The 24321-nt window shown below is 40.0% G+C and overlaps 2 protein-coding genes across 5 annotated transcripts in view; one reads left to right on the top strand and one right to left on the bottom strand.

The window, feature by feature from the left end:
• Positions 1 to 9922, top strand: part of LOC109915379 (trifunctional nucleotide phosphoesterase protein YfkN-like) — a 57260-nt gene extending 47338 nt beyond the window's left edge. For all 4 annotated transcript variants that reach the window (XM_048602476.1, XM_048602468.1, XM_048602461.1 and 1 more), the window contains 2 exons: positions 7721 to 7904; positions 9380 to 9922. In XM_048602476.1, coding sequence (XP_048458433.1) covers positions 7721 to 7904; positions 9380 to 9570 — 375 coding nt within the window. In that variant the 3' untranslated portion in view covers positions 9571 to 9922. The remainder of the gene's footprint in view (positions 1 to 7720; positions 7905 to 9379) is intronic.
• A 12031-nt stretch (positions 9923 to 21953) lies between these two features.
• The window catches only part of rnf180a (ring finger protein 180a), a 174700-nt gene continuing 172332 nt past the window's right edge, over positions 21954 to 24321 (bottom strand). The window contains exon 5 of the mRNA XM_048597771.1: positions 21954 to 22736. Within this exon, the coding sequence (XP_048453728.1) occupies positions 22543 to 22736 (194 nt within the window). The 3' untranslated portion in view covers positions 21954 to 22542. The remainder of the gene's footprint in view (positions 22737 to 24321) is intronic.

Raw genomic sequence — 24321 nt, 5'->3', positions numbered from 1 at the left:
CCCCCCCCCCCCCCCCCCCCCCCCCCCCCGCCCCCCTCCTTATGCTGACTTGACCTACAGTAATCAAACATCTATCCCTAACCTCAACATCCGTCATGTCCCTCTCCTCAGTGAATACCGACGCAAAGTATTCATTCAGAATCTCACTCATTTTCTCTGACTCCTCTCATAACTTCCCTCCTTTGTCCTTGCGTGGGCCAGCCCTTTCTCTAGTTACCCTCTTGATCCTTATGTATGAATAAAAGGCTTTGGGATTTTCCTCAACCCTGTTTGCTAAAGATATTTCATGACCTCTTTTAGCCCTCTTAATTCCTCGTTTGAGATTGGTCCTACTTTCCCGATATTCTTCCAAAGTTTCGTCTGTTTTCAGTCGCCTAGACCTTATGTATGCTTCCTTTTTCCTCTTTGCTCATCTCACAATTTCACCTGTCATCCATGGTTCTCTAATCTTGCCCTTTCTATCTCTCATTTTCACAGGGACATGTCTGTCCAACATTCTAATCACCCTCTCTTTAAAAGCCTCCCACATATCAAATGTGGATTTACCCTCAAACAGTTGCTCCTAATCCACATTTCCCCAGCTTCTGCCGAATTTTGCTATAGTGGGCCTTCCCCCAATTCAGCCCTCTTTCTTTAGGACCACTGTCGTCTTTGCCCATGAGTATTCTAAAACTTACGGAATTGTGATCACTATTCCCAAAGTAATTCCCTACTGAAACTTCAACCACCTGGCTGGGCTCATTCTCAACACCAGGTCCAGTATGGCCCCTTCCTGAGTTAGACTATTTACATACTGCTCTAGAAAACCCTCCTGGATGCTCCTTACAAATTCTGCTCCATCTAAACCCCTAACACTAAGAGAATCCCAGTCAATGTTGGGAAAATTAAAATCTCCCATCACCACCACCCTGTTGCTCCTACATCTTTCCATAATCTGTCTACATATTTGTACCTCTATCTCACGCTCGCTGTTGGGAGGCCTGTAGTATAGCCCCAACGTTGTTACCGCACCCTTCCTATTTCTGAGCTCTGCCCATATTGCCTCCCTGTTCGAGTCCTCCATAGTGCCCTCCTTCAGCACAGCTATGATATCCTCTTTGACCAGTAATGCAATCCTCCACCCCTTTTACCTCCCTCTATCCCGCCTGAAGCATCTGTATCCTGGGATATTTAGTTGCCAATCTTGCCCTTCCCTCAACCAAGTCTCAGTAATAGCAATAACATCATACTCCCAGGTACTAATCCAAGCCCCAAGTTCATCTGCCTTACCTATTACGCTTCTCGCATTAAAACAAATGCACCTCAGACCACCTGTCCCTTTGCGTTCATCATCTGCTCTCTGCCTACTCTTCCCCTTGGTCACACTGACGTCATTATCTAGTTCCTTACAGGCTTTAGTTACTACCTCCTTACTGTCCACTAACCTCCTCATTTGGTTCCCATCCCCGCCACATTAGTTTAAACCCTCCCCAACAGTGTTAACAAAAGCAGCCCCTAAGGCATTGGTTCCAGTCCTGCCCAGGTGTAGACCGTCCGATTTGTAATAGTCCCACCTCCCCCAGAACCGGACCCAATGTCCCAAAAATCTGAACCCCTCCCTCCTGCACCATCTCTCAAGCCACTCATTTATCCTGCCTATTCTTTCATTTCTACTCTGAATAGCACATGGCACTGGTAGCAATCCTGAGATTACTACCTCTGAGGTCCTACTTTTTAAATTGGCTCCTAACTCCCTAAATACTGCTTGTAGGACCTCATCCTATTTATTACCTATATCATTGGTGCCTATATGCACCACGATAGTTGGCTGTTCACCCTCCCCCTACAGAATGTCCTGCAGTCGATCTGAGACATCCCTGACCCATGCACCTGGGAGGCAGTATACCATTCGGGAGTCTCGTTTTCGACCACAGAACCACCTATCTACTCCCCTTACAATCGAATCCCCTATGACTATAGCCCTTCCACTCTTTTTCCTGCCCTTCTGTACAGCAGAGCCAGCTACGGTGCCATGAACCTGGCTACTGCTGCCTTCCCCTGGTGGGCCATCTCCCCCAACAGTATCCAAAACAGTATATCTTTTTGGAGGGAGATGACCGCAGGGGACACCTGCACTGCCTTCCTGCATTTTTTCTGCCTTTTGGTCACCCTTTTCCTTCTTCAGCATTGCGGATGCTGCAAAGTGAGTCCATCCGCAGCTCCAGAGCCGTCATGCGGTCTAACAAGAGCTGCAGCTGGACACACTTCTTGCACGTGTAGGAGTCAGCTGCGTCCCTGAGCTCCCACATTGAGCAAGAGGAGCATAACAGTGGTTAGTCACAGACCTCCAACCAGAAAAACACCCTTCCACCCACTACCCTCTGCCAAAACTGGGCAAGCCAGTTCTGAATCCAAGCAGCCAAGTCACCATGGATCTCATGCATCTTAATCTTCTGAATGACCTGCCGTGAGGGACCTTGTCGAAAGCCTTACTAAAATCCATGTAGACAACATTCACTGCACTAACCTCATTGATCACCTTTGTCACGTCCTCAGGAAATAAAATCAATCAGGTTAGCAAGACATGGCCTGCCCGGCACAGAGCCATGCTGATTGTCCCTAATTAGGCCATGGTTTTCCAAATGTGCAATAATCCTATCCCTAAGAATTCTCTCCAAAAGCTTCCCAACCACTGATGTGAGACTCTAAGGTTTCCTGGATTCTGTATTTCCCTTCTTGAACTGAGGAACATTAGCTAATCACCAACCAGGGGAAACATCTTAAAAGGATAGATAGGGTAGATGCGGTTAAGTATTCTGTAGGTTTCAATGAGAACATTTTTCAAAACTCATACAGTTTGCCCAGTCTTCATAGGATAGTCTCACAATTCTGAGAACAAATCTGGTGAACGTTCCCTGCACTCCCTCTACGGCAGTAATGCCTTTCTGAAGATAAGGAGACCAAAATACACACAGTACTCCAGGTGCAGTCTAACCAAGCTCCTACACAATTGAAGCAAGACTTTATTGCTCCTGTATTCCAATCCTCTTGCGATTGAAGAAGAACATTCCATTACCTTCAATAACCACTTACTACGCCTCAAAGTTATCCTTCAATGATGATAAGAATTTCCAAGTCCCTTTGCACATCTACACCTTTCAACCTATCACCATAATAAATCTTATGTATATTTATTGATAGCAGATGAAATATAATGTGGAAAAATGTGATGTTATGTTCTTGCTCAATCACTAATCCTGTCTAAATCCTCCTGAAAAACATTTTACATTATCTTCATAACAAAGCTTAGCTTTGTATCATCTGCAAATTTGGAAATATTACATTTGGGCCCCATGTCCAAGTTACTGACATATATTGTTAACAGCTGGGGCCCAAGTAGTAATCCTTGTGGTACCCCCCGACTCAGTCTGCCAACATGAGAATGAGCCATTTACTGCTACTCTGTTTTCTGTCTGTTAGCCAATCCTTAATCTATGCCTTAAATTACATTCTATCTCGTGTGCATTAATTAACTAGCTCCTGTGGTTCTTCTGAAAGGCCTTCTGAAAATTCAAAGGTATCTGTCGACTCCCTTTTACCAACTTCATTAGTAGCATCAACAAACAAAATTTGTCTAACAGTTTTCCATTCGCAAATCATGCTGATTATGCATAATCAGATCACTCTTATCCAAATATCCACTTATAGAACATAGAACAGTACAGCACAGTACAGGCCGTTCGGCCCACGATGTTGTGCCGAGCTTTTACCCTAAACCTAAGGTCTATCTAAACTCCACCCCTACCTTTTACTATCATCCATACGCCTATCTAATAGACGCTTAAATGCCCCTAATGAGGCCGACTCCACTACCCTCTCCGACGGCATTCCATACCCCTACCACTCTCTGAGTAAAGAACCTACCTCTGACATCTCCCCTATATCTACCTCCACTCACTTTAAAACTATGCCCCCTCGTAATAGCTACCTCCACCCTAGGGAAAAGTCTCTGGCTGTCCACTCGATCTATACCTCTGATCATTTTGTACACCTCTATCAAGTCACCTCTCATCCTTCGTTGTTCTAAAGAGAAAAGCCCTAGTTCTCACAACCTTTCCTTGTAAGTCCTTCCCTTCATTCCAGGCAACCTCCTGGTAAATCTCCTCTGCACCTTTTCCAACGCTTCCACATCTTTCCTGTAATGAAGCGACCAGAGCTGGATACTCCAGATGTGGCCAAACCAGGCTGGAGCATAACTTCACGGCTCTTGAACTCAATCCCTCTATTAATGAAAGCTAACACGCCATACGCCGCCTTAACAACTCTATCCACCTGAGTGGCAGCTTTCAGGGAACTGTGAACATGAACCCCAAGATCCCTCTCCTCCTCCACACTGCCAAGAATCTTTCCGTTAACCCTGTATTCTGCTTTCAAGTTTGTCCTTCCAAAGTGAATCACCTCACAGGGTGATTTTCAGGGTTAAACTCCATCTGCCACTTCTCAGCCCAGCTCTGCATCCTATCAATGTCCCTTTGTAACCTGGAACAGCCCTCTGCACTATCCACAACTCGACCCACCTTCGTATTGTCCGCGAACTTACTAATCCACCCCTCCACTCCTACATCCATATCATTTACAAAAATCACAAATAGAAGAGGACCCAGAACAGATCCTTGTGGTACACCACTCATAACTGAGCAGCACCATGTTGAACATTTTCCGTCCACTACCACCCTTTGTCTTCTAAGGGTCAGCCAATTCTGAATCCAATCTGCCACATTTCCTCCTATCCCATGCCTCCTTACTTTCTGCATGAACCTACCATGGGGAACCTTATCAAACGCCTTACTAAAATCCATGTGTACCACATCCACTGCTGTACCTTCATCCACGTGTTTGGTCACCTCTTCATAGAATTCAATAAGGTTTGTGAGGCATGATCTACCCCTCAAAATCCATGCTGACTATCACGAATCAAATTGTGCCTATCCAAGTGATCATAAATTCTATCTTTCAGAGCCCTTTCCAATAATTTGCCCACCACTGACGTAAGACTAACTGGCCTGTAATTTCCAGGATTATCCCTATTTCCTTTTTTGAACAAGGGAATGACATTTGCCACTCTCCAATCTTACGGCACTATACCCGTGGACAGTGAGGATGAAAAGATCATCGCCAAAGGCCCTGCGATCTCTTCCCTCGCTTCCCATAGAATCCTTGGATAAATCCTATCATGCCCAGGGGACATATCTATCTTCAAGTTCCTCAAAATTCCTAATATCTCTTCCTTACTAACATCGACCTCCTCTAGCCTACCAGCCTGTTTCACACTGTCCTCCTCTACAACTAGATCCCTCTCAGTTGTGAGTATTGAAGAAAACTATTCATTAAGGACCTCTCCTATCTCTTTCGGCTCCGTGCACAAATTCCCTTTACAATCCTTGATCGGCCCTACCCTTTCTCTGGTCATTCTCTTATTCCTGACGTACGTGTAAAAAGCCTTGGAGTTTTCCTTGATCCTAACCGCCAAGGTTTTTTCATGCCCCCTTATAGCTCTCCTAAGCCCTTTCTTCAGCTCCTTCCTGGCTAACTTGTATCCCTCTAGAGCCTTATCCGATCCTTGTTTCCTAAACCTTATATAAGCATCCTTCTTCCTCTTAACCAGTCATGTCCTTTATGATAGATTTTCCTACTATGGATATAAGTCTAATAGATCTATAATTTCCTGTTTTTTTTTCTTCTCTTGCAGAAATGACGTGTTTTCTTTTTTTAAATGTGTGTGATAGACCCAAATCTTTTAGATTCCAACTGGTTGATCAAACGTTTGACCAAGATGGTGGCAGAATAGGACGCTACAGCCGGAGCTTGTTTGTTTGTTTCCCTTTCCCCTCTCTCTTGGTGTTTCAATTAGTCAGTCCCAGCTTCAGTGCGAACTTGGCAACATCTCCTCTTAGCCCAGCCTATGTCTCAGCAGCACATAGCAGTGTCACAGCCTAGTCTCTCGGCGGCTTGTGGCAGTATTTCCACCTGCCAGTCAGTCCTTCCTGGGTATGTTCCCCAAGTAGTAGGAGGAGATGGGGAGGTGGCAGCTTCAACAGCAGTAGTGAGGGAGGTCCCCCAGTATTTGCAGTGGCGACAATACGCAGCTGACATCTTCTAGAGAGTGAGCTAAGCAAGGGAGTCATCAAAGCCTGTTGAACCTTTAAACTTTATTCCTTTATTTTTCTAATTTATATTAAGGACATTAATGTTAACCATTGTCTTGTTTCTTTATTTTTCAACTTATTCTATGAAGGTACAAAAACAAATTTGCTGGAAAAGCTCAGCAGGTCTGGCAGCATCTGTGGAGGAAAAACAGAGTTAACGTTTTGGGTCCGGTGACCCTTCCTCAGCTTTTCTAGTAACTTTGTTTTTGTTCCTGATTTACAGCATCCACAGTTCTTTCGGTTTCTATTCTCCGAAGATAATGCTTAACTTTTTTAACTTTGTTTCTTTTACTGCTTTGTACCTAGGTACCTAAGGTGGTGACGTTGTACACTTTTCACTGTATTCCTGTATTGAGTACACTTAACAATAAAATCTAAATCTAAATAAAAGCTTTGCAGATAGGAAAGCAAGACCAACTATATTGTTCAGGTCAAGCAGGGTTAGAGGGTAGCAAATAGTGAAACATTGAGAAGGCATCAGGAAGGGAATGGAAAGGGTAGGAACTGGGGAAGAACAGCAGAAGGCTATGGCAGTAGTTAGGGAAATGAAAGAAGTTGGGTGCAGGGCAGAGAAAAGGGAGGGGAAGATCCCTGGCATGGGAGAAGTGAGGAGAAGACAATGTTGGGTGAAGGAGTAATCCTAGCAAACTATTTAGTAGGGTTTGATTTCAAAATTACATCCCAGCCTCAAATCCACTATCCTAAGGTGCAATATTGAGACAGGGTTTGTTGTTCACTGGACAGGTGAGTAGTGAGCACGCTATCTCAACCTTCACTAAACCCCAAATATGCTCTAAATTAAATACAATCATTACCAATTCCATAATGGCTGGAAAGGGACATACTCGTTTCCACAGCATGATCAGGTTTACCATTCAACTTAATGAAGTGAGTCCCATGTGAGTAGAGTTCATTTTGAAATGACAAGGATAGTAACTGACAAGCAATCTGATCTACAGGTCACACATGAGATGGGGAGCTGATCCTCTTGGAGACCAAAGATGCTGGCGGGGCTGGATTATGCCTGAATATTTCTTTTATTGTTACTTTCACCGTCTCTTTGCTTGCACATCCAGGGCAAAGGCGTGATTCTGATTTGCATTCTTTGGCTTCTAGTTTTGCACTTCCTGATTTCCTATATTGCATCCCACGTGCAATTTTTGCCTTAATACTTCTCTGGCGCTTTGTAAAGATTCTTGTCTATAATGTGAGAAAATTGCACTTAAGTACTTACTGTATTTTAAACTAAACAAATATTAAATTCAGATACATCGGTTACTTGAAATATTCTCTGTTGAATTCAGTGGTTCTGAGGAAATTACGGCTTTTAAAGAAATAGGTTAAACTAAAAGGTTCCATCTGGAACTGTTAAATATGTTAGGTGTGGCCCAATGTTTCCCACTTGTCATGTAAAGTTCTGGTCACAATGTTATCTGTTGGTGTAAGTACATATGGGGGCAGGTGACCCTCCCCATAGATTTTACAGTTGTTTAATGACACCTTTATAATGAACAAAAAAAATTGCTTTCCTGCAGGGGAAAGATGGCTATGTGATGTTTCGTAATTGTCAATGGCTGGTTGACACAGAAACGGCTCCCAGTCTCTCCACTGTTGTCATTAACCATTTTGAATCAGTAAAAATTCTGCAAGGACTCAAGAAATGTAAATCTGGACATCGGATGAGTTTGATCAAAGTCTCCCAAGCTGCATCCATAACAGGTAAATTTATTTGAGCTAGTTAAATGAGCTTATCTTTCAGATTCCACAGCTGATTTTCCGACAGCATATCTTACAGGGACCAATGCGGTGGACTTTGATATTATATGAATGTAGAGGTAGTAGAGGCCTTTTTAAAACAAAAAAATAACTAACTGTGCCTTAAAGTCCTAAATATTAGATTTCATTAATAGCCATTAAGTGAATCAAACCAAACACATGTTCAGTCTATCATGTCTGTTCCATGTCTCTGGAAAAAAAAAACATTCACTCCGCTCCACTGATGTTGGCCTTTCATCTTTTAGATAGCTTTTCTTCCACCTATTTGTTGACACTACTATTAAATCATGTCAAATATGTTTCCACAATTGCATTTAAAAAGCTTGTGTAAGGTAAATTAAAATAAAATACTTTGATAAATTCATGCTCTTGACTAAGAAACCAGTGGAAACCCTTGAATGGATTTTGAGTTTGAAATTTGAACACACTATCAAATACCCTCTTAACCATCTGTAATGAAAACCGCTTTTCCAAAAAGCTTTCAGAACTTTTAAAATAAATATATATACATATGATAGAATTTTAGTGAAGCCTGAACAGCACTTGTTTGCTGTATAGCAATGTAGTACTTCAGTATTATAATTTCTGACAATGCAATCGACATTAAATAGTGTATTTTATTCTGAGAAAATGTTTGCATCTGTAATTGTACTTTATCAAAGGGATATAGTAGACTGAAATTGGAAAACTGCAATTTTAATTTCTATCCACATACATTCACATTTGGATTAACAAAATGAATGTAAAATTGGAAAATCCAACTGCGGATGATTTTCTTCTTTCATATTACTTGAGCTTTAATGAATGTAAGTTATTTCATGCAAATGTACTGCAAAATTTTTCATAGACAACATGAAATTCTGTCATGCAAGAATGTATAGTTTAAGGGAAGATAGTAGTCTAATGGTAATATTGTAATGTTGCTGATCTAGTAATCCAGAAGCCTGGGCTAATGTTCTAGGTAAATGGGTTCGAATCTGACCTTGGCACATGGTGAAATTTGAATTCCATAAAATCTGGAATTGAAAGCTAACCAAGTGGCGACCATGTGAAAAATATCAATTGTCATTAAGAACCCATCTGGTTCACTATTGCCCTTTAGGAAATCTGCTTTCTTACCTGATTTGGCCTACATGTGACTGCAAACCCACAGCAATGTGGTTGACTCTTAAATGCTGGCCTAGCCAGTCCTGCCCACATTTCACAAATGAACAAAAATCAACATTAACCTGCTGAAGATGGGAAAAAATTAAACATTTCTCAGCTGTGTGTCACTGGTGAAATTGCTTTCTCAATACCACATATTTCAAAGATGTTGCAATTTTGTTTTGTAAGTTGCTGGCTACCAGTAAAAGCAAACAATTGTTTTTCATTAGCTCCATCTGGCTCGTGATTTAGTTATAATTATTTTTCCTTAGACTTTGAGAAGAAAGCTGATGACAAAATTGTAGTTGCCCCTGTCCCAGATGTGGAAGGAAGAATATATCACGTTACCAAGGAAATGAAACAACATCTTAGACAACTACGATCTGAACGAGAACTCGGCCAAAGGACATTTCCATTGGATCTCTGTAATGCGAATAACTCACTTGGTTGTGAATTAAAGTAATAAAAGTAGAAGTTTTGTATTTTTAGTGCTTAGTTTTAAATGTTATTCTCAGGTAAAATCTTTTAATAGAATTATTTTTCTGTGTTTGAGCAAATGTTATAGCAGAACTTTGATTTTGTAAACTAGTAAAAAATGCACAGAAGGATTTTGAAGCTAAGCCAGCCTTTTTTTAAAAAAAAAGTTTCAAAAAAATGCCTGCTATGTGGTTTCCTTCTGTTATTAGATTGCATCTAAGAAAAGGTGGTTTATCATTTTACTTTATAACATCTATGAGGAAATCCGTAAAAATATTCACATCATATATCCTATTTCTGTATCTTTGTGCTTTCTGTATTTTGAATTGTAGATAATGTGAAAGTGTACAAGCTGTCAGAATAAAGACTGGTTGAAATATTATCTGGTAAGAACAGTACATAACTTTTCACTAAATCTGGTAACATAATGTTTTCTATGACACACTTGCAGATATTTGTCCTGACCCATTGTTGGTCTGGCAGATGGGACTTAACTGACATTCCACATTCTTGGCAAAGATGTGGATCTGGCACAACTTGTTCAGTCATGCATCAACAGATTAAAGGCATTGTTAATATAAATAGCAAACTGGACATAATATGAACTTTACAATCTGCACAGCTGTGAAGTGCGATACAAGTGGTGGGATGGGATAAAAAGAATTAGGAACAGTGAGCCCAATATGCAGATAATATGGTGTAGTCAATGAAAATTTAAGTTGAATTAAGGTTAGTTATTGTAACTGAACTAAAAACTAACAAGAAAAATATTAAAGAAGTATAAATCTTTCCCATGTCTTATTAATTAGTTTGTATATATTTATTCTATCATTTATGTTCATCAGAACTTAATATAAAATAGCATTATTAAAGGGGGGCAGGGGGTGATGGCCTAATGGTATTATCACCAGACTATTAATCCAGAAACCCAGATAATGTTCTGTGGACCTGGGCTTGAATCCCACCTCAGTAGATGGTGGAATTTGAATTTAAGAAAAGAAGTCTGGAACTAAACCACTATCAATTGTCTGAAAAACCCATCTGATTCACCAATGTCCTTTTTAGGGAAGGAAACTCCAGACCCACAGCAATGTGGTCGATAGAAATACAAATTAATTACCTGTTCTAGTTGCCACACATTCAGAAGTCTTGTAAGTATAATATTCTTTGAACATCCTTTGTCTCATGAATGATGGAACTCAAATCTTATGAGCATTTTACAAGTCTGCTGTATTCTGGCATCATTACTTCTCTGACTCCCTTATGCCAAATACTACCTCCTATGATTAAAAAAAAATGAGCTGAAGCATGGGATTAAGGAATCAGATGTCACAAGAGGACAATGGCAGAGATTAATCTTGTAACTTTTCTGCAGCCTGATTCTTCCCATCTTCATTATCTTAATCACAATTACAGTAAACCAGAAATAAATTATTCTATTGTCCATCTCAACATCTTCCATCACATCAATTTCTGTTGTAATTGCAACTACAGCAATATAGGAAAGAAATGTAACAGATGGGCGTAACCATTTGAGACAGGAAATGATGAAGGCTGAGGGGGTTTTTATGCGATAGTTGATTCATAAAAAAGCCATGGTGAAAGATAATCTTTACGTAGTAGTCTGCATCCTCCATTAATTTCCCATGGGTTTGAACATTTTTCCTGTGCTTCATAAGGGGTCAGCTCTTAAGTTCCATCACATAGTTTCTCGAGTCCTTTGTTGATAAGGTTCTACTGATATGGAGCTTGTTAGGCATAATATGATCATTAAATGGTTACAGCATGGAAGGAGACAATTTTGAATTCCACTAGCTTTATTTCAAGTACTTAACTAATTATCTTTGAAAACAGCAATTGAATCTGCCACAATTCAAGGCAGTGCATTCCTGATCATAATCATTCATGAAAAAGATATTTTTCACTTCACCTTAAATTTGTATTATTTTTCATCAATGGAAATAGTTTCTATCTCCCGTGAGCACCCTTGATCTGGAAGAGAGTACCAACAGGAAGTTAACTTGTAACTATCAGTTCCTGTTTTGAAATCTTTTAAAGATCTACAATGAGAAGAATATGAATGATGAGAGAGGTTGAAAAGACTAAATCCCGACTTCAGTTAATACACATCAAGGTTTGTGGACAGGTTTGTTCAAAAGGACATGTTACTTTTGACACAAGGGCATATAAAAGCTGATGCTGGTAGTTAACAAGCAAACCTATCATTGGTTACTCAATTGGGTGTTCCTTAGATGATAATTTACTGATTGGTAAAGTTCATGACACACTGAGTTCTCCTACATATGAAAGTTAAAGATATTTTATATTTTGTTCATCTGGTCAGAAAGGCAGATCAATTATTATCACTTGCGCTACCAGGTGACATGGTCACTAATGTTGGCCAATTAAATGACCTTCCCTCTAGATTGTCAGATAAATGCTAAGGCTGATGAATATTGAGCTGAACATTCAAGGGAAAGGCAGAAGCTATCCATCCATGCCCTTTTATAGTGTTAAATTAAAACAGAACTTGTAGTGTTCCTCATTTGTTTATTAATGTAGATTTCTTATAAGAAAGTTATTTGTTGAGAATAAGGTTCTGTTGTCTCCAAACATTTTTGAAAAGCCCATTAAGCTGTTAAAACAAATGGTAGAGTATAGGCTGGGTGGCACGAAAGATCCAACCACTTGTAAACCTGCTGCAATAATTAATGTTTCAATCAAAGTTACGTTCAAAGAATCAGAAATCTGACTTGTTAGTTAATTTATAATTGACATTGGAACGTCAAGATGAAGAGAGAAATTTAATGGCAGTTTATGGGTATGAGGTTGGGAGCAGGAGTAGGCCATTTGGCTCCTCAAGCCTACCCTGCCATTTAGTACGAACATGGCTGATCTGATTGTAACCTAGACACTACACTTCTGCTTATAACTGAAAACCTTTACTCACCTGCTTACCAAAACTCTAACCCACCACTGCCTTAAAAATATCCAAGCAATCTGCTTCTGTTTTTGTTGGAGGGTTCCAAAGACATACAATCCTCAGAGACAAAACAAAAGCTCTTTATTTCTGCCTTAAATGGGCAATGACTTATTTTTAAACTATGACCCCTAATTCAAGATTCTTTCAAAAGAGGAACCTCCTTTCTGTATTCACTGTGTCAAGACCCCTCAGGATAAAATAGAATAGAATCCCTCCAGTGTGGAAACAGGCCCTTTGGCCCAACAAGTCCACACTGACCCTCAGAAGGTCCCACCCGGACCCATCCCCTATAACCCACAGAACCTACACATCCCTGAACACTGCAGGCAATTTAGCATGGCCAATCCACCTAGCCTACATATCTTTGGACAGAAACTGGAGCACCCAGAGGCAACCCACACAGACACGGGGAGAATGTGCAAACTCCACACAGACAGTCACCCAAGGGTGGAATTGAACCCAGGTCCCTGGCCCTGTGAGGCAGCAGTGCTAGCCACTGAGCCACAAGGATCTTAAATGTTTTAATCAAGTCAGTAATTCCAATGGAAAAAAGCCAAGGCAACCTATCCATTGTAATTATTAGTCTAATTAAGCTTTTCTGAACTGCCTCTGGTGAGGGGTGAGGTTGAGAAAGCTCACTTGTTGACTTCAGCCTGTTTAGGAATTGAACCCACATCGTTGGTATCACAAACCAGCTGTCTAGTCAAGAACTAACTGAATCCCACTGCCAATAACATTCTATTAACTTGCTTGCTGTTACCTACATTCTAACCATTTACAATTCATGGACTAGAACACCCAGTTCTCTCTGCATTTCAAAGGTCTGCAATTGCTTACGACTTAGGTGATTTTGTTTTCTTCTTCCTGCTAAAATTAACAAATTCCACATTTTCCCACTTTATATTCCAATTGCTGACCCTATACCTACTCACTCAACTATATCATTGTAGCCTCCTAATGTGCTCTTCATAACCTACTTTCCTAACTACCATAAGCAAATTTGGGCAGACTGTTGATCCCTTCATCCAAGTTTATAGTGAAAAGTTGAGACCCCAGGATTGATTCCAGTGGCACAACTCTTGTTCCATCTTGCCACCCAGAAAAATACCTCATTTATTTCTGCTGTTTGTCTCCTATTAGCTAAGCAATCCATACATGCCAATATATTACCCCATACCATAAGCCTTTATTTTCTGCAATAACCTTTGAGGCATCTTATTTATTGCCTTCTGGAAATCATAGGGCAGAACTGGTGTATGGACTGAATCTACCTAGAGCACACGTTACTTCTTCAAAGAACTCCAACATATTGATGAATTCAAAATTGTCATTTTACTTTTATTAAACCATGGCGACGCTGCCTACTGCTACAACTTATGTAATAATATTTATCATTTTCCCTATCACAGATGTTAAGTTTAGTTTCTTGTTGTTTGTCTCCCTCCCTTTCTGAATAAAAGTTACATTTGCAGTCTTCCAATCTAATGGAAACTTCCTAGAATCTAGAGAACTTCAGAGAACTTTAGAGAATTAAAACCAATTTGTCAACTGTATCACTAACTACTCCTTCTAAGGTCCTAGGATGAAATCCATCATGAACCAGGGACTTGTCTGAATGCAGCCCCAATCATTATTCTCAGTACCACTTCCCTGGTGATTGTACTTTTACTTCAATTCCTCCTTCTCTTCCATTTCCTGAATTTTATCAGTATCTGGCGTGCTACCTTTACCATCTATAGTGAAGACTAACATAAAATACTTGTTCATTTCATCTGCCATCTTCTCAATTTCCATTATTCATTCCTCAGATACACTTTCTGCAGGATCCATGTTCACTTTCCTAACTATTTTCCTTTCAAAATATATATTAAGAGCTTCAATAGGTATCTTTATATTCCTAGCAAACTTTCTCTTAAGATCACAAGAAACAGGAACAGGAGTAGGCTGTTCAACCTCCTGAGCCTGCTCTACTGTTTAATAGGAGCATGGCTGATCCATTCCTCACGCCCACTTTCATGCTCTTTCTCCACAACCTTTGATTCCCATACTGGTGAAGAATCTTTCTAACTCAGCATTAAATATACAAAAGGACTCTGCCCCTACAGCTCTCTGTAGCGAGCAGTTCCAAATACATTCAACCTAAGAGAAGTCCCTTCTCACCTTGGTCTTAAACTGATGTCTCTTAATTCTGAGACTATGTCCTTTGGTTACTTAAATCATTTCCATTTAAATCACACACTGTTCTTTTGTTCTTCTTTCCAAATAGACCAAATTCTCATTTTCCCACATTATACTCCATTTGCCCACTTACATAACATATCACTGTTTCTCAGTAAATTGTTTGTATCCATCTCGCAACCTGCCTTTTTACCTATTTTTGTATCATCTGCAAATTTGGCTACAATACATTCGCTTCCTTCCTCCAAGACATTAACATGTGAATACCGGTCTCTGGTTGCCAATGTGAAAAATAACCCCTTATTCTCACTTACTGTTTCCTGCCTATTTGCCAATTCTCTATCCATGGCAATATACTACCTCCAATATACTTTTGGGCATCAAACTGAACATTACGTTTTTATATACATTTAACTAGCATCCCTTCAAATGTTTGTACACAATCAGAGATCACAAATCTCTGAGGAGGAATCGTTAAAGCATCGTTGGTAAGCTTTAAGGGTACTGGCATGTGCACTTCTGGTTTGCACTGATGTGGTGCTGACCAAATTGGAAAATCTGGGCCATGATGTTTTTATTCATCCTTCGAGGCCAAGGTGGTCATGTTCAGCATCCAAGGTGTTAGGTTGTTCCTGGTGGGTACCTTGGGGACTGCTAAGGCTGAACTGCATGTGGAAGATTCTGCTGAAAAATGACAGGATATTACAGATGACTGAATTGTGTCAGGTGGCCTTATTTTGAAGTCCACAGCATCATGAATGTCAGTCTTGAACCACTTTGATTCAGTCCACATGATATCAAAAAAATCTCTGAAGGCACTGGTTACAAAAGTTACGGACTCTGACAATCTTCCAATAATAGTGCTGAAGACATGCCAGAATTAGACGCACTCTAAGCCAAGCTGTTCCAGTACAGCTACAACACTGAAATATACCCAATAATGTGGACAATTGCCCAGATATGTCCTGTGTACAAAAAGCAGGAAAAATCCCAGCCAGCCAATTTCCTCCCCATGAATCTACTCCTGGTCGTCAAAGTGATAAAAGGAATTATTGGCGGAGCTAAAGTGACACTTACTCGGCAATAAATTGCTAATTGATGCTCAACTTGAATTCTGGCAAGGCCACTTATCTAAGGTTCTTCAGTAGATCTGTAGCTCGGGATGTGGATGCTGTGTTTGGTTCACTCACCAAGCTGATTGTTTATTCGCAGACATTTCTGGGTAATGAAACGAACGAACAAACCACAAGGTCACTTATCACCAGACATTATTCCAGCCTTGATCCAAACACGAACGAACGAGGTGAACTTGAGGGGAGCTGAGATTGATTACCCTTAACATCAAGAAGCAGTATTTTAATGAGCTTGACATCAAGGAACTGAGAAAACCTGGAGTTAATGGGAATGAAAGGAAAACTCACTGGTTGGAGTCGTACCTAGTACAAAGGAAGATGGTTATGGTTGGTGGAAGTCAATCATTTCTGTCTCTGAATATCTCTGCAGGAGTTCCTCAAGGTAATGTCCTAAGCCCAGCCATTGCTCAGCAACTTCATCAATGATCTTCCTTCCTTCATAAGATCAGAAGTCAGATCTTCACTAATGATTACACAATACTCAGTACCATTCACGTTTTCTCAGACACTGAAACAGTCCAGGTCCACATGTGGCAAGAGTTGGACAACATCCAGCCTTGGGCTGTTAAGTGGCAAGTAACATTTACGCCACACAAGTTCCAGGCAATGGCCATCTACAAGAAGATGGAATCTAACCATCTTCCATGACATTCAATGGCATTATCATCACTAAATCCCCCACTACTATTGATCAGAAACCGAACTGGACCAGCCATATAAATACCTTGACTACAATAGAAGGTCAGAAGCTAGGAATGTTGTAGTGGATAATTCACGGCATGGTGGCTCAGTGGTTAGCACTGCTGCCTCACAGCGCCAGGGACCTGGGTTCAATTCCAGCCTCGGGCAACTGTCTGTGTGGAGTTTGCACATTCTCCCTGTGTTTGCATGGGTTTCCTCTGGGTGCTCTGGTTTCCTCCCACAATCCAAAGATGTGCAGGGTAGATGGATTGGTCATGCTAAATTGCTAATAGTGCCCAGGGATGTTTAGGTTAGGTGGGAAACGGGTAGGGGAATGGGTCTGGGTGGGATGCTCTTCGGAGGGGCAGTGTGGACTCATTGGGCCGAACAGCCTGTTTCCACACTGTAAGGATTCTATGATTCTCCTAACACACTAAAGCCCTGTTCGCATCTACAAAGCCAGGAGTTTGATGGAATACTCTTCACCTGCCTGGACAACATTCAAGTAACTTGACACCAGCTAAAACAAAGCAGTCCAACTTGATTAGGACCCCTTCCACCATCTCCAAAGAAGAAGAACAACAATACAGCACAGGAACTGGCCCTTCAGCCCTCCAAGCCTGCGCCAACATATTTTGCCCTTCTGTTCTAAAACTGTCTTCACTTCCAGGATCCGTATCTCTCTATTCCCTTCCCATTCATGTATTTGTCCAGGTGCTTGAATGCTGTGATTGTGTCCGCTTCCTCCACCTCCTCTGGCAATGCATTCCAGGCACTCACCACCCTTTGTGTGAAAGACTTGCCTCGCACATCTCTTTTAAACGTTACCTCCCATCCCTGCACTTTGAACCTATTTCCCTAGGAATTGACCCCTCTACTCTAGGAAAAAGCCTCATGCTTTCCACTGTATCCATCCACAACCTTATAAACTTCTATCAGGTCGCCCCTCAACCTCCTGCATTCCAATGAAAACAAATCCAGTTGATCCAACCTTTCTTCATTGCTAAAATCTCCCACAGCAGGCAACATTCTGCTAAACAGGGTAGGCACTGGCCTAGTGGTATTATTGCTAGAAATTCCAGAAACCCAGCCAATGTTCTGGGGTCCCAGGTTCGAGTCCCACCCGGCAGATGGTGAAATTTGAAATAATAAAAAAAGTCTGGAATTAAGAATCTACTGATCACCGTGAAATCATTGCCGAATGTTGGAAAAACCCATCTGGTTCAATAATGTCCTTCAGGGAAGGAAATCTGCCACCCTCACCTGGTCTGGCCTTCATGTGACTCCAGACCCACAGCAATGTGGTTGACTCTCAATTGCCCTCTGAAATGGCCTAGCAAGCCTCTCAGTTATACCAATCGCTACAAAGTCTCAAAGAAATGAAACTGGGCCGATCACCTGGTATCGACCTAGGCACCGGAAAAGACAACAGCAGAAACAGCCCTGTCGACCCTGCAAAGTCTTCCTCACTAACATTCAGGGGTTAGTGCCAAAATTGGGAGAGCTATCTCCCAATCGAGTTTTCAGTAACAGCAATTTGTACTATATACAAGATGCCCTGCAAAAATTCACCAACTATCCTCAGACAGCATCTTCCAAAACTCACGACCACTTCCATCTAGAAGGACAAGGGCAGCAGACATATGGGAACACCACCAAGTCCAAGTTCCCCTCCAAGTCACTCACCATCCTGACTTGGAAATATATCGCCGTTCCTTCACTGTTGCTGGGTCAAAATCCTGGAATTCCCTCCCTAACAGCATTGTGGGTCAACCCACAGCAGGTGGACGGCAGCGGTTCAAGAAGGCAGCTCACCATCACCTTCTCAAGGGCAACCAGGGATGGGCAAGAAATGCTGGCCAGCTAGCAATGCCCACATCCCACAAATGAATACCTTTTCTGAAGCATCCACATCCTTCCGGTAGTGTGATGACCACAACTGTATGCAATTTTCTAAGTGTGGCCTAAATAAAGTTCTATAAAGCTGCAGCATAACTTGCCTATCCTTAAACTCAATGTCCATTCCAATGAAGTCAAGCACTTTTTTTAACACCTTATCTACCTGCACTGCCACCTTCAGTGATCTGCGACTTGCACACCCGGATCCCTCTGCACATCAATACTTCTAAGGGTTCTGCCATTCACTGTATAAGTTCCACCTGCACTTGGCCTTCCAAAATGCATCACCTCACATTTTTCTGGATTAAACTCCATCTGCCATTTTTCTGCCCATGCCTCCAACTGATCTATATCTGCTGTATTCTCTGACAATCCTCCTCACTATCCGCAAATCCACCAATCTTTGTATCATTCGCAAACTTAATTAGACCAGCCACATTTTCCTCCAAATCATTTATGTAGACCATGAACAGCAGAGATCCCAGCATGATCCCTGTGGAGCACCACCAGTGACAGTCCTCCATTCTGAAAAGCATCCATCGCTACCCTCTGTCTCCTATGACTAAGTCAGTTCTGTATCCATCTTGCTAGCTCATTCCCGATACTATATGACTTTTGTACCAGTCTGCCATGAGGGACCTTGTCAAAGGCTTTACTGAAGTCTGTGTTGACAGCATCAACCACTTTTCCCTCATCAATCATCTTCATCACCGCCTCAAAAAACTCGATCAAGTTAGTGAGGCATGATCTGCCCCGCACGAAACTGACCTGTAAATTGACTATCTTCAATGTTCTCTCCCTCTACCACTGAGTCAAAATGGCAGCAGTGTGTACTATCTATAAGACGTACTGCTGTAATTCAACACGGCTCCTCCAAAAGCATAATAAATACCAGCGACCTCTACCACTTAGAAGGATAGCTTTCCCTCCAACTCACACACCATCCTGATGAACCCTTTTGCAGTTCCTTGTTGCTGGGTTTAATCCTGGAAATTTCTTTCCAAAAGCACTGTGGGTGTTCTCACACTCTATGGATCCTGCCAGTTCAATAAAGCAGCTCATCACTACCTTCTCTATGGCAATTAATGACAGGAAATAAACCACATCCTACGAGGAATAAGTAACAAAAAGTTAATTTAACTCCTCAAACTGCAAGCAGGTGAATTAAGAAGAAAGGTCTTCTTGGTATAATGTGCAAATTATTGTCACATTTTTGAACCAGTTAGCTAGCAGTATTGAGAAATTGGGTATTGTGAAGTGATAGGCAGAAATTAAGTGAAAGGAAACTTAACCCAGGGGCACATTTTAAAGCATACAGGATTCCTAAAGGGTTTGACAGGGTAAATGCTGTGAGGATGTTACCCTCCCACGGTACAGTCTACGACTAGAGGGTATAGTCTCAGAATTAAGGCGTGCCAAATTAAGGCTGAGATGAGGAGTAATTTTTTCTGTCAGAAGGTTGAGAGTTTTTGGCATTCCTTGCCACAGAGAGCTGTGATGACATAGTCCTTGTGTATAATTAAGGCTGAAATAGATAGTTTCTTGATTAGTTGGGGAAAATGGTTATGGGAAAAATGTAGGAAAGTGGACGTGAGGAATGCCAGATCAGTCATGATCTTATTGAATAGCCGAACAGGCTTGAGGGGCTGAATGGCGTACACCTGTTCATATTTTATATGTGGATTGAGCATATCTATCACTATATATACATATGTCTATGCTTCTTTCAACTTTTAACATCTTCAAATTAGTTTGTTTGTACAAGATGGTACCTGAATTACACAATCCCATTAACACATGCATGTATGGCAGAACCTCTGAATCTTCTTTTATGTTTCTTCATTCTTTCATGGGATATGGATGTTGTGGGATAGGCCAGTATTTGATCCTGCTCTAATTGCTTTTGAATGGAGTGGCTTGCTGGCCTTTGAGGACAGTTCTGTGGATCTGGAATCGCATGGCACATTTCCCTTCAGAAATGACATTATGAGTCAGATGGGTTTTTACAAAAATCATCATAATTTCATAGTCAATATAACTGAGACCAATTTTAAATTTCATTTTTTTATTAATTGAATTTAAATTTCAGTAGCTGCCATGATGAGAAATGAATAATGCCTGAGCCTCTGGGATACTAATGTACTTCGATTACCACTGTGCTACTGTCTCCACGATTATATATGTATTTGATAACACTGGTTGATATACCCATCTCAGGTGTCCCTGCTTTAATCATTCCCTTGGAACTCCTTTCTCGATTTGCTAATAGCAAAAGGAAATCCAAATGGAATGCCCATATTACCACTGGGTATGGTTGCAAACCAGTAAAAAAGTTACAATTCAAGAAAAAGGAAAAAGGGAAAAAAGCAAAACACAATAACAAAAAAATTAAATTCAGCAAGAGGAAATGAAAAAAAAAGTGTCAACAACTTGTAAAACCAATGAGCATACACAGCAAGAAGACCGCAAGGTTATTTCTGTTGGAGTCACAACATGGCAAATATCAAACTACCCAAAAATGCTAGGGAGAGAGTCCCTCCCTTCATTTATATCTTTATTTGAAAGTTTCAAACACTTCATTACTTCTTCTCCAGAGGAGTCTTCTTATAAAATTACTGGACAACATTTCTGGCACTTGGCCTCCGACTCCAGATTTTCTACTTGGCAGGTAAGTGCAGTAGATGTTTTCAATAGACTATTTTTGATCAGGGGCTAGCCCTGACCCCTTGTAATCTTTCCTAGTAATTGTTGACACAGGGTGCCATAAGGAAGTATTTATCCATTTTAAAGGAGAGGAACATAGCAGTAATGGGTTAGAAAAGAATCTAAAAGAATATTTAGTTCGTCTCATTTGTGGCAGTAGAATCAATAGTGATAATTTTGCTACGAGAATCTTAAGTGTGTAGCCTCACTAAATTGGACTGTAATCCTGTATGACTGCCCTCGTGATTTCTCACTAATCAGACAGGCAAGTCACCTATCAACAATCGTTAGTAGCTGTTACGTCCGATTCAAATGACACCCAATCATAACAGAATTCCAATTTCTCATCAGTTTCCCTGGGCATGACTGCTGATCTCATGTCTGCCCTTCATGAAAATTGGTCTAATAGATTCCATTGCTACAAAGGGTATGAAGTTGGAATAGTGGAGACAATGTTTTCTCAATCGTCAAGGATCTTTCATTGATCTCTTAATAATTATAATTACGGGAAAAATCAAAAGGAAGTAAAAAAGTGCTATCTAGCATTTATACAGGTCAAGAACGATAATAAAGATCTTCTTTCTGATCAAACTACACCACAATAGGAAACACTAATTATTAAGTTAAAACAAGTGATTTTAATATTTCTATCAGAAACCATTACTAAAGTAAAATTTATTGACCATTATCTTTCTAATCTTTATTTAAATGGAAATGTTAATGTTTAATTAGCAATTTTAAATAAAATTAGAAACAAGATTAAATAAGAAATTATTTTAAACTTGTTTCAATGCACCAATATTTTTACTTTTGGGTATCTAATACATTGTTAACATTCTGTTCACATTTAAATTTGAAGAATAAGCTTAAACAAATAAAAGCGACTTGTCTAAAACTTGCAATACAATTCTGGTTTTTAACAGGCTGTATTCTTCACTATCTCCAGTTACTGGCAGTATTAATCTTTAGACAATAGTTTCTTGGCAGAGGGAATAAATGCCAAAAGTTATTTTCATGGAATAAATTAATTGTGCTTTGAGTTGGTTACATTCAAATTTTTGAACTAAGTCCAAATAGTATTTAATTTTTTATGGAAATTGTATCTAGGGTAAATTGTATTAACTGCACTCTGCAGACTCCACTAATGGCAGCTTGGATTTCAACAGTCATGGTTAATAACGCAGAAGGTAATTGCAACTAGAAAGAACATTGCAAATTTATGTCTTCAAATATATCTTCCCTTATTATGTCCCCAGGGGTCTTCAACTGAAAATGTGCCATACATAAGAAAACTTGTTCAATGAAAACTTGCTACTGATCAACATTACATGAATCCATTTTTTTCTCAATCCTCACTTTGCCAAGGTGCTAACGCACCAATTTAAAAAGATGGAAAGAAAAAGTAGCAGAGGAAGCAAAAAATTATGAATCCAATGACCCAATTGACAGAATAGATATAAATGATAACCATGTCCATATCAAATCTCCAGCCACGATTGTCATCCTCAAAATCCAGTCTGTAGGCACCATGAGGGAACTGTCTTCTTGTGACAGGATCTGAATGTCTTCCAAAACCTGCCATGATACACAACATTTAATGGCATATGGCTCATTACTTACCAATAGCTAAATATGTCTGACACATAATCACTAACAATTGCAGATGAACAGTGTAGGCCATGAAGTGACAGATAGGCGCAGTGTTACAAAATAGAGGAACTTACGTCCTTTAATTCATTTCATGTTAATTTTCAAACTGTAACTCAAATAATAAGTGTAGAGATGTGATATTGTTGCAGAGCAGTTGAATTTCTGACAGCTGAGTACAGTTCCATGCAACATTAAGACTTCTGCTGAATTTTATCATTTCAATGTTGGCAGTTGCTTTCATAGACAGAATTCTGGAGAATGCAAGTTTTTATCCAAGCCACAGAGCACTTTGACGAGCAAATATATTGCTCTTCCTTCATCATCCCTGAGTCAAAGTCCTGGAATTCCTTACCATAGAGAGAATCTTTGCAACATGATTGTGGCAGTGCAAGAATGCAGCTGAACTTTCTCAAGGGCAATTAGAGATGGACATTAAACGTTGGTCATGCCATTAATTATCACATTCCATGGCTGAAGAATAAACTAGCTTAAAATGAGTGGAAAAAATCTTGATGTGAATGACCAAGCAATTCAAGCAATGTGCATTTGAGGGTTCATTTGATCATATTCCCTACTTTTCTTGGATTCATGTCTTGTCTATTGGGTTGTTAGTTGAAACATTTTTATTTTCTCCTCTTGATCAACACTTTTGTGGTTTCTAAAATGTCTGAAATATAATATCTTTAGCCATTCATATTGTGAAGGGACTCTCTCTAAAATTAGGACACCACAAATGCATAATAATAAACACTTTTATCGAAAGCTGCACAAAACTGAGTTTTATGTAAACAGATATTATTTTCAATGATAGTGAAAACTGATGGCTATGGATTAGCCTGCTGTTAGAATCTACTGTTGCAACATTGCCCGAAGAGACAGCCAAACATCTTTTACATTTAAATGTGGTCTTTCTTACGTTATTGATCATTAGCTGGAACCAATCACAAAAACAGGAAAACTATAATCAATTCTGGTTGAAAATAAATCTCTGAAGTATAACATTTCTTCTACCTCATGCCTTATTACATAAAACAAGACAAAACTTTCATTTTAGCTTCGTAAATTATAATAAAAGGTGTCTTCAATGGAACCATAATGACAGGGAATTATCTGTTTATTTCTCTACAAGTGTTTTTTTTTGCTCATTTTAAATTTTAGCAGTTATATATAACATATAGATTCAAGGATAAGCATTGATTGCAATGATTTAAAAATTGGCATGTTATCCTGCACAAAAAATGCAAATATTTGGCAAAAAAGGCTTTAGTGATCTTCCAAAGAAGCAAACAACAGGATAAATGGTAATGCTAAAAAGTTATTTGTATAACACTCTCAATTTTTTTAATGAGCAGAGCTACATTCATACTATACATTCTCACCTTCACTTCTTTGATCAGTATCAAACCATCTGCAATGACAGTCTACATATAAAATCTACTTATAGTGAGAACTTTATTCTGGACTTCAAACAAATGTTTACAAATTCAGAAACACTTAAAAGTCCGGATTT

This window comes from Rhincodon typus, chromosome 1, assembly GCF_021869965.1.
Source record: "Rhincodon typus isolate 14 chromosome 1, sRhiTyp1.1, whole genome shotgun sequence".
Taxonomy (NCBI): Eukaryota; Metazoa; Chordata; class Chondrichthyes; order Orectolobiformes; family Rhincodontidae; genus Rhincodon; species Rhincodon typus.
The sequence above is the reverse complement of the archived record's forward strand: the minus strand, read 5'-3'. Positions and strand labels throughout refer to the sequence as shown.